The sequence below is a fragment of the Charadrius vociferus genome, unplaced genomic scaffold (assembly GCF_000708025.1).
Source record: "Charadrius vociferus isolate BGI_N301 unplaced genomic scaffold, ASM70802v2 scaffold147, whole genome shotgun sequence".
In the NCBI taxonomy this organism is placed as follows: domain Eukaryota; kingdom Metazoa; phylum Chordata; class Aves; order Charadriiformes; family Charadriidae; genus Charadrius; species Charadrius vociferus.
In genome coordinates this window covers 7618277-7629535 of record NW_009649570.1, presented here as the reverse complement: position 1 = coordinate 7629535, position 11259 = coordinate 7618277, and the positions used below count along the sequence as shown (strand labels likewise).

The 11259-nt window shown below is 40.1% G+C and overlaps 1 protein-coding gene across 1 annotated transcript in view; it reads left to right on the top strand.

Moving 5' to 3' along the window:
- Nucleotides 1–11259, top strand: part of PARD3B (par-3 family cell polarity regulator beta) — a 406080-nt gene that overhangs the window by 318754 nt on the left and 76067 nt on the right. The window contains exon 20 of the mRNA XM_009890252.1: nt 8874–9170. Within this exon, the coding sequence (XP_009888554.1) occupies nt 8874–9170 (297 nt within the window). The remainder of the gene's footprint in view (nt 1–8873; nt 9171–11259) is intronic.

Below are 11259 nucleotides of genomic sequence, written 5' to 3'. Positions count from 1 at the left end.
CAGCAGGAGATTGAGCGGGGTGACCTTCAGAGGGTTCCTTCCAACATAAATTTTTCTGATATTGTCACTTCAAAAAATAACTCAGGATAGTTGTGAGTAAAGAAAATTATAGTATAGTAAAATACAGAATATAATATACTTGGCTTTTCCAATAGTTGGCTTTCTGTAATCTGCTGCGTTTCACCCAGTGTACAACTAATGTGGACAAAAGAGAGACAGAAAAACTTACCCAGATTTAACAGCAAAGTTAAAATCCTGTTCTCATTGAAGTTCACAGGGTGGGAGAAAATGCACTGACCTCATTAGAGCCAGGATTTTCTTCAGAGGGAAGGATCCTGTGTAAGTTGGTAATCACTCCCTGTCACCTCTGAAATAAATGGAAGAACATTAAGACCTCCGTCTTGTCTATCCAAAGCTCTCACTCCTCATTTGTGGCGTGAAAGGGCTGTGTTTCATCTTCAGTTTGTCCTAATCTTAAATTTTAAGGTCAGTGTAGCTCTATCTACGTCTTATGTTTTTCTTTCCGCTGTTTCATTACTTACAGCCCTCCAAAGGCAGCTTCTTTAGTCAGTTCAGTGTTATATGGGTATGGGGTAGTTATCTAGAACAGGCAATATTTTATGTTTTGCCCTGGTGGTTTTTATCATTGAGCCAGTTAATGCTGATATAAGATCTATCTTGTTTAGCCCGAGTTGCAGTCTCTTACTCTTGTGGCTTGCCTATTTTTTTTATTCCGAGGCTGTTTCTGTTCTTGTTTACAATTACAGATACTAATTATGGGGGAGAAGATGTTCAAATTCAGCACAATAGAATGAGCTGGAATGAAGAAACACTTGCATAGCTTATGGGGAAGATGTTTTTGACAAATATGCATCCAGTAGAATATCCTGAAAGATAATACTAAATTAGATATTGTTTGTGTCTTGATGAGTCCGTATCAGATGTCCTTAATTTACTAGCAAGAGGTGGATTTGTATTTTATTTTAATTTTTTAGCTATGAGACTTGCCTGCCTCTAGAGTTTTTGTAGGTGATAGTTGAAAAAATACAAATGAGTCTTTTCCTGATGAAAGATGCAGGTTTGAATAAGATTGCTAATGTCATTATAGACCATGTCTGTCTGAAAAACGATTATGAAATAAAAAAAAAATTAAAAGCACCGTACTGAAATTATCTCCTCAGATATTCAAGTATAATATACCCATTCCCATCAGTGATTATGGCTTATGAATATCTGAAGGCAAGATCTATTCAGTCCACTATTATGTAAATGAATGAAAATACAAGAGTTTAGTTACCAAAATATATTTTGCTAGCAGCTAGAAAGGAATTAAAACATTAAACCCAATGGAAATCTAAGTGACCTCCTGCAGAAATAGGCTGCTTTCCTCTAGACAACCCGTTACTCAATATATGTATGAATTAGGTAAATGAGAGACAAAAGCAGAAATGTTATGTAAAATCACAGTTGAAGTATTAAGATACTAAATCAGATGTAAATTGAGTAATCGTTGCGGTATGTAGATCTTGGGGAGAGTCACATGAGTGGGAAAAAAAAGCAATGCAGCAGCTTTTATTCTGCTGTTCACAAGGAACAACCAAATGAGTGGAAGAATGTTTAGCATCTCAATGATCTCAAAAGACTTAAAGGATCGGGTCCTTTTTTGGAGTTTAGGTATAACTCAAACTGATTGTACCCACACTCGCTTACCTGCTCTTATTCTGCACCTCTTACTCCGAACAGAGTAGACATTATCCTAAAAGACCTATGGCCCAGTTTCTGTTACGCATTTTGTCTTTGCTTGTTATTCATCCTTCTCCCCTGGGAACATCTTTCATTGACTTAGCCAGCATATTGCTCATTCATGTACCTGTTTGCGCTTCCACAAAGTCTATTGCTTTTCAAAGTCTATTGCTTTTAATCCACCATACAAGAAATGTTGCTCTATTCATCTGAAGTATAAAATAAGGTCCCTTTGTGAAATATGCTGTTTTGGTAAGCAGCTGCATTTTCTGTCCTGTGTTTGAGTACTTAGATAGGCACCTTGGGGCTCAAATCATGTCATTCTTTGTGCTCAACACAGTCCTAAGTACACAGTGCATGGTAAATAAAAAAGTGTTGCATCACTTTTACACTTTCCCTGGAAAGTCAGAAGAAACAGGATGACCCAGAACTCATGGGGAGTGCAAGGGAGGAGGAGTTCAAACACCTCAGGAAAGGTTGTGCTTTTTTGTTGTGGGCCTATTTTCATCATTGTTCCCTGTCTAAAACTGTTCTGGTGTGAAGCGCAGCCTTGCAAATCTCCAATTAAGAAAGCCCACGATCTCTCCTGGGCCAAGCCTCCCACAGTTCTTGCACTGTGGCCAGATCTAGTAGCTGTTGGTGCCACTGAGTTGCTTCTCATGTCTCCTGTTGGGCAGCAGGTGCCCAGTCCCTCGCTTGGGGGTGGCAGAGCCAGGGCGACATGCTGCTTCAAGTTTTGTCCTGATCCAGGGTGATGGCTTGTTAAACTGTGACTCACTGTGCAAACCTCCTCTTGAGCTAGGGCTGGTGTTGGGCCTCCAGAACTGCAGGTTGGGCTGCATCCAGTATCATGCTGTTTCTTCCCTGTTGAAGGCAGTCTTTGGGTTCCACGGCTTCTAATGACCCTGGCCTTCTTTGAGCTACTGTGCTGGTAACATTAACTCCTGCATTTTAATTTTCATGGAGGCTTAGAGCACTGGTTTTAGAACCTTCAGCATTTTCTTGCTCCCCACTCGCAACCCAGCCACCCGCCCAGCTTCTGCTTGGTGGACCAAAAGATGAGGAGTATCTCTTACGGCTTTTCCTAGCTCTCATTCCATTCCCAAAAGCATTTCTGGGACTGCTCCAAAAGTCACTTCTGCTCAGCTCTTCTGGAGTTTTCTTGAGGTGGTCCATATCCCTTCCTGCAGCTGCCTCACTCTGCATGCGCTGCAGTCTTTGGAGCCAGCTTTTGCCTGTCAGTATCTCTGTCACTGATGTCAAGCTAAAGCGTTTTACATTGTGTTTGTCACAGGCGGCGAATACATATGTGGTCATTGACAGTAGCTCAGCAGAAACACAATAACTTGTTAAGCCACAGTAACTCAATCGTGTGTCTGAGCTGCAGCTGGAAGGAGCTGTTTGGGCTGTTAACCCTTTTATGGCTGCTGTACTGTAGGTTTATGCATCTTTTCATGTGTTGGTACATGAGAAATCACCATATATGATTTGTGTGGATGTCAGGTAGGAAGACTGTTTGAAGGATAAATGAGAGCGTTGCCTTGATTTATAGCTCTGGGGTTGTGCTGCTGAACACTATGTGGGGTATAGAGAAGCATTTTCAAAATACCACATCCCGCTTCCAGAAGTACATGAGGTATATAGGATCCTGTATTCACTTGACTTCCAAAAATAGGATGCAACGTTTTGGAAATGTTACCTGTAGTTCTATTGAGGTTATGTATTTTATCAAACTATATTTCTTTGCTGAAATTATTTGTTGTAGAGAAAGGTTCTAGTGATAGCTAGTGGGTCTTGAAAGCAACAGAAAAGATTAGGATAGGATACAGGTTTGGATGCTATTGAGAAAACGATGGGTCACAGGGAAAAAAAAAAAAGAGCATTGCTTGATACAGCACTTCTGTTGCCTGTCCTCTGGCTCCTTGTGTGCAAAGGTTGTGTTTTTACAGAAACACAGCTAAGGGAAGTTGATGCAGTTGTCATGCAGTGATTTAACTGGAGAGCATGGTGTTCAGGTGGCGGAAGAGAGCAAGCAGGATTGATATGGGATACCCAAAAGGAAATATATCTAACTTCCCTTCATTCTGTGTGAGTTTTTCTTTTCCCTTTCCCTCATCAGGAAGTTTGTAGAAACTTTAGTGCTACACTAAATTGTTCAGATGGTGACCTGTGCCTCCCCTCATCTCTGGTTTCACTGCCAGCATCGTGGTGCTGAGTGACATTTTATCTTTTGTCACAAATTTGCACTAGTTGTTTAACCAGACCCATCCTGTACTGCGAGTTTGGGACTCTCTTGTAGTAATTGTTTGTTCATAATAACTGTAAGCTGGTTGCTGTGATAGCTGTGTTGATTTGGAAGACTTATTTTTTTGTGTGTGTGATGGGGGGTAAAGATACTGCTGTTTCAGATAGAGCAAAATGCAGAGGAAGGTGCAGAAATGGATATAGCAGAAGTAGCCTGCTTAGCAGGGTTAGCAGAGCATTACAGGAGTGATGGAAGAAACAGCACACTAATTTTTTGTACCTCAGTAAAGAATTCCTGGGCACCTACTGGGATGTGCTACGGAAAAGATTGCTTTAAAACTGGGTGAAAACAGATGCTGAAGCACAGTGAGTGTATTTAAAACTTCACAAAAAAGTGAAGAAACTTCAAAGGTGAAAAACACAAGAGAAGGCATGGAAGGACAGGTAAATCGAAAGAAAGAAAAAACAGCCATCTGATAGTTTGTTTCCCTATATTTGATTTTTGGATTGAAATGAAAAAGAGATCACTGAGCAAATTTTATAGATTTCTGTGGAAGAGTAAAAAGGAAACAAGAAATATTAATGCAATTATAATAGCCATATTGAAAAGATTAAACATTGATCATGAAGAATTTCGCATAACCTGGTATTGACTGGTCCGTATAATATAGAACAGAAATAATTGTTCTTGAGCAGGTTCAACTTATAATAGTGGCAGCAATTGAAGATTGCGTTCAGAAGGAGAACTTGAAGAAGCTAGGCTTATTCACAGGAACAAAAGAAAATTGTGGTGACCTAATTCCAGCTTTTGTTGTATAGAATATACCAGTATTGATAGCAGGACAAATTACTCTCACTGTCAGACATGAAAGCAAGATTCACGTGATACTGCTGTGCTGCACTACTCTTGCTTTCAAATAGGTCTTAAATACCTAGGGAACAGGTGATATATCGGTCCAAAGAATATTGTGGCTCATCATTTTCTGAGAAACTGCTGTGACTCTTCTCGGGACTGTGTGCCATGCCTTCTACACTGTTGTGTGACAAGACCATTTCTTGAAACGCAGTGTCGTCCCATTTTTCTGCCTGTATCGTCCCACATGGACCTGTGTGCCATGAAACTTGTACCTCATGTGATGTATTCCTGCACTGAATAGTCTGTGTTTGGGCTTTTTTGGTCACTAATTGAGGGTGAAGCCCTCCACAGTCTCTCAGGTTTTTAAGAACATTCAGTGCTTTTTCAGAATTCATCTGGAAGACAGCAACAATCTCAAAAGTGCTTTATGCATTTTAGCAGAAGAAGGGCAGGATAATCAGATGCAAGGACTACTACCAAACTGACAGTTATTGGGTCCAGGAGCTAACAGTTACTTGTGTGATTATTTTCTTTAAACAAAGATAGTGCCTTCGTTTTTACATTTCTGACATAATCCCATGTGGCACATGTAAAATATTAATCCTTCTCCAAGAGGGTTTCTCTTGAAGTGTCTATATGTATGAAAGATGGAAAACAGCAGTGTAGACCTCCCTCCCTGCTTCATTGATGTCTGAGGCCTTATTTGCAATGGAAATCTACCCATGTCCTTGTAGTACAACAAGTGCTCTCAGACGATGAGCTACCTGAAAAGGTTGTGTTTTTACATGAATGGACCAAGGGATAACTTAGTCCAAATTCCTTTACGTGAATGTTGAATGTGATGTTTCACTCACAAACACATGCAGACTGGCTCCCTCCACCACTCCCTGCTGTATAATCTCTCTTTTATCTTTATTCATAAACCCTTGGAGGATAAAGGCTTTCCACACTTTCAGCTGTTCTCTAATTATTACTCATTTGCTAGGAATGGTTTGTGGCTTAGATAGAAATGCAAGCTGACCTCTGCTTTTTAGTTTCTGTTTTCATACACAGCTCCTCAGTGTTGACTCTCTCCCCATGCTATTGTCCATTGCTTTATGAGTAAAAGCATGACTTCTACCAAAGTCTATACCAGTGTCACCATTAGTTTTGCAAAGAACAAGTTGTATGTCCCATCGTTCTGTAAATGCCGTTAAAATCCCGCTGTCCCAAGAAGCCATCAGCCAGCTAAGCCAGTGCAATTGGCAGTAAAATGACAGAATATGTGTCTTACTAACTGAATTTATCGCATATCGACACCAGGCTATGCCCTCCATAAGATCCTCCAGTAAAATCTCCCTTGTGAATAGAGTCAGAATTGCGCAGAATCAAAGGCTCACTCTGAAGTCTGCGACTTCTTCAAGATACTGCTTTACTCTGGGTGAGGTTGCACTTGAGGGTAGTGCCTGTCCTGACCTGGGCCACGATTTGAGTTCAAAATAGGGAGCATGTGTGCTGTGAAAACCTGGAGCAAAATGGAAATGGAGTGAAGGTTACTACGGGACGAGGAGGTTATTGTACAGGGAAAGAAGCTCCAGGACAAAACAAAGGAGAAATTCTTAGGAATTCTTAGGAAGCCTCAGTGTAGAAACCTGAGAGGTATTAAGGATGTAGGTAGATTGTAGCTTATTTCTTATTATTATCCTTTCATCTCTAAGAACTACTGTAGTAGATTACATTAAGTCTTTGTGAATATTTTTAATGATATCTGAAGAAAAATTAAGGAAAATTGACTAACTGGGCTGGGATCAGGAACTTGAGGAAAAGTAGAAATGGTGTGTTACTCTCTCACATGGTCTTTATGTTAAAATATTTCATAGAATCATAGAATAGCTCAAATTGGAAGGACCATCAAGTCCAACTCCCTGCTCCTATCAGGACTGCCTAAAACTAAACCATATGACTAAGAGCGTCACCCAGACATTGCTTGAACTGAGAGGTTTGGTTCTGGGACCACTTCCCTGGGGAGCCTGTTCCAGTGACCAACCACCTTGTCAATGAAGAACCTTTTCCTGATGTCCAATCTGAACTTCCCCTAACACAGCTTCATTCCATTTTTTCGTGTCCTATTGCTGATCACCAGAGAGAGATCAGCACCTCCCCCTCTGCTGCCCCCCTTGAGGAAGGTGTAGACTGCCATGAGAGTACCCCTCGGCCTTCTCTTCTCCAAGCTGAACAAACCAAGTGACCTCAGCTAATCCTCCTAAGTCTTGCCCTCGAGGCCTTTCACCGTCCTCGTGACCCTCCTCTGGGCACACTCTAATAGTTTGATGTCCTTCTTATATTGAGGTGCCCAAAACTACACACATTAGTCGAGGTGGAGCACACAGTACTTGGGTACTAGGGAGGAGAAAGGTTGTCTTCTTCACTGAGGGAAAGCAGAGTGGATAGTGGGCACACCCTTGACTGTCAAGGACTGCATCATATGCAGGATCATCCTGCTGTAAAGTATGACTACATTTTAAGTGTTAAAAACTATCATGACCTCTAGATATGTCCTAGCACAGTTAATGAAGAGGTGCAGCTGGAAAACTTGTGTAATACACATTAATGTACTCAAGTATGTGTGTAGAAAGGCATGTTGTTCTCGTTAGAATTATTTGTGGACCTTTCTAGCTACAAATTATTTGAAAAGTATTAGCATTTATTTTGATGATACAATTCTAATGAAACAAAGTAAATGGTATGAATCCCATTCTGCACTTAATAGCTCCTGTCTGTCAGACTGGAAGCTCCCCATGCGCTCATCTGTTTCTTTAGGGAACCATTTTCTCTGTGCCTTTTAAAGACTTTCTCCAGAACATCTTCATTTTTCGCTATGCAGAGTCCTGAAGCCATTGTGCTTTACTGGGGTAACCAAGTCTGGTAGACCCTTTTTACTTGCTCTCCTGTGGTACAAATTACTCTGTTTCTACGCTGCTGCTGTACTTCAGTTACAGTCAACAGCAAATGTTGACTTCTTCTGTCAGGCACTGCATCTGTGTATGTCTTCCATGCTTTGTTTTTCCCTCCATGCTCCATTATTTTCTGTAAATGCTATTTATCGTGTACTGTGGTCAGCATTCTGCCAGATCCGTCTCACTGCATTTAATTACGCTGTGTTGAAGAGTAGCTGAGCAGTTAACAGAAGTTGCGTGCTCACAAAGCCTTGCTATAGCTTTTTTTTCTCCAGCATGAATGTTGAATCATTGAATATCAGCAGAGTTTGAAATTTACCTGAATATGTTTTACTATTCCAAAGAGATTACACAATGGCCCTGATTAGCAGCAGCGTTTTGTAATACCACTTAAGGCTTTATCACAGTGGAGTACTGCCAGTAATAGTCTTTAATTCACTTATATGTACCAATTCATCTCTGTCAGGTTTCTATTAATTTCTTTGCTGTTTTACTTTGTCCCTATCCCCTATATAATAAGTCATGATTTCCACATTTATGTAGCCAAAATAAAATATTAAAAAAAAATTAAATCTTCAGCAAATTAACTGTGGTCCTTTGATTTGAGACAACTGTGCCATCTCTCCATTTACGTTCACGTTTAATCCACTTTTCACAAGGTAATGTATTTAAGAGATTCTAGGTGGGTCAAGTGACCAAGGGGCAGTAACAATTTTACTGGCTAATTTAGATAAAAAGTTTCAAGATTGGGTTAGGTATATTAACTGCAAATTGGAGGGTAGGTGTAGAATTAAAACTGTATGTGTTCGTGCATACACACACACATACACACTTGTGAAAAGCCACACTATATTCAGTATTAATCTTTTTTTCATCAGAATGATGACCAGCCTTGGTTACAAAGATGATTGCCAGAGGTAAAGAGCAAAATTGCTGCATGCACCATTTTGTTTTATCTGGCACCAATTTCACAGTGTACTAGAAGATCTAAACAGTTGGGTTCGGGGTTGGTGCTCCAAATTTGTGTGATGAATCAGTGTCTGTGGTTGCTGTTGAAGCGGATCCAACTGTGTATTTGTCTTTTTCATTGTTAGGATTGGTGCAAAGCATCAGGAGTTACGGCAAAAGCAACTAAGAGGCCTGAGTGATTATTCTGCTGGTCCTGGAGGACCTGACATGGATGATGATGAGGTGGATCCAAATTATGCCAGAGTAAACCACTTCCGAGAAGCTTATCCAGCAGCAAGCATATACAGACCATCTTCACCAGCAGTAGCAGAAACCTTTGTATATCCACGTGATTCTCCTTCAGCACCCATGGAGAGGGAGCACTTGGAAGGACTGTATGCAAAAATAAACAAGCAGCACTACCCACAGACTCCTGGTGACAGGTAATATCGCCATTACAAACAACGATAGCTTTGTGGGGAGGAGGCCTGGGGCTAGGCGTGGGGGCTGTTCAGATGCCCCAGACACCTGTATTTACTGCCTAGAAAGCCATGGATTTCCTCTTAACCAAAACCATGATTTGCTGCAGCAGTACCCCCAAAGCATCTGAGCAAGGCAGCAGTCAAACAGAAATCATTAAAGAAAAGTCCATATTTCACAAACAGAATGAATGAACTGACTCCAGTCCAATTCCTGCACTGCTGAGAGAGTGTTATTCCCTCTTTCAATGGGGAAAAGTTCTTACCCTGCAGCAAAAATAATCACTGTTTTCAGATCCCTTTCGATCCTGCTGATCATGAGGTACCTATTAGTAACAAGTTTTGTATGATAGCATGATATATTGTGTATGTTTACTGTTTAGTTTTCCCTAGCTGTGTGATATTACACACTTTCAATTAGGTTGGGGAGAGGGCTGGGAATCGTGGCATTTTTATGCAGACTCTGAAGTGTGGCTTCACAAGACTGATTGCCTTTCATAGCCTTTCCAATAACCAAGTGGGAAGGAAAGAGCAATTTTTAATCCTTACTGTCAAGCTTCCAGGTTGATAGCATTAAAGAAAGATGGTCAAGTTTTTCCCTGGGTTAAAAAGAAAACAGAAATTCCTTTGAGTTGATGATGTAGCCACCATTATGATGATTTTAAAACTGGTTGATTTCTGCAATTTGGGGCTAAAAGAATGTAAGACTTCATTACTGTCACAGTGCTAATATAATGATGTTGGGGTTTTCAAACCAACGTATGAGTGTGTAGGCAAGACATAAAGTCTATGTGAAAAGAAGAGCTGACAGAATAAGACATGGGGGACTTGAGGAATTGTTCATGCTTTGAGTTCATATTACAGTCTGTAGTGTCTCCCCATAGCCTCAGTTCATGCTAGGCGATACCACACTTGTTAGTTTTGGAGACATACATAAGCAGAGATATAGGAGTGTTTTCTGTTTGTGGCATAATCGTACTTTAAAAATGTCTACTGTGTCATTGTTTTAAATAGTAAGACACTTCTGACATAAATCTGTTTGTGGCAGGGAATGGGCCAAGTATCTCTCTTTTTCACCTAAATACAGTATGGTAGAGATCTTTCCAAACATAATGACATTGCTAATTTTCTTCTTCCATATTATTAACTCTTCTTCTACTGCATAAGGGTGAAGAGGGTGAAATAAGAGGTAGTCATCACAGTTTTTTGCCATCTAGCAGGTTTTGCTGTACTAAAAAAGTCTTGAGGCCATTGTCACTGAAGTCGCACAAAGGTTTGTGTATAGTGAGTGGATCAGAAACCGAATTCATACTAACTCAATAAACTAAGATCTGAGAATTCCCAGTGGGAGGGAGTCTAAATTCAGGTTCACGTATTTTTCAAATATAAATATATACAGATGTAACTCAATTGGAATAAGACATTGTCATAAAGGTTGCTTCATAATATCAGTTTTAACAGGGACTTTGTAGCTTTACATTTTAAAAATGTCATCATTTGTGAAGTGTGGTCTATACATTGTTTTTCCATGCAGCAAAAAGAAATGCTCAAGCCTTTTTCTCTGGGCTCTTTTATTTGATTGTTTGTATTGTGGTTGTAACTAAACTGAATGAACTCTTGGCTTGCTATGTGGACAAGATTGAAGTCCCAACCAGGTTTGGATTTGGTGTTGGGATCCTGGATTTTAGTGTGGATTTAGCTGTAATTGCATGATAGCACGATAACTCAGTGAAAAACAAAAACTAAAACATCTAACAGGCAAGAAAAGTTACCTCATATCTAAGCCTGTGATCAGAAGTCATGCTGAGAGGCTGTTCCATCTGTGTTGATTCTGAACTGAAAGACAAACAGGCCATAACAACTTCGCTTTGTTGAATTTCTCAGGCTTGTAAAGGCTGTTTAACCAGATTAGGAAAAAATAGGAAATGTGGGATTCTTATTAGGCTGCCTTTGTTGCTTTTTTTAAATCTTTCTTTCCTTTGTCTCAGAGACAAAAAGGTTGTTGTTATTCGCCAGCAGAAAATGTGCCAAACGTGAATAATTTTATGTGAAT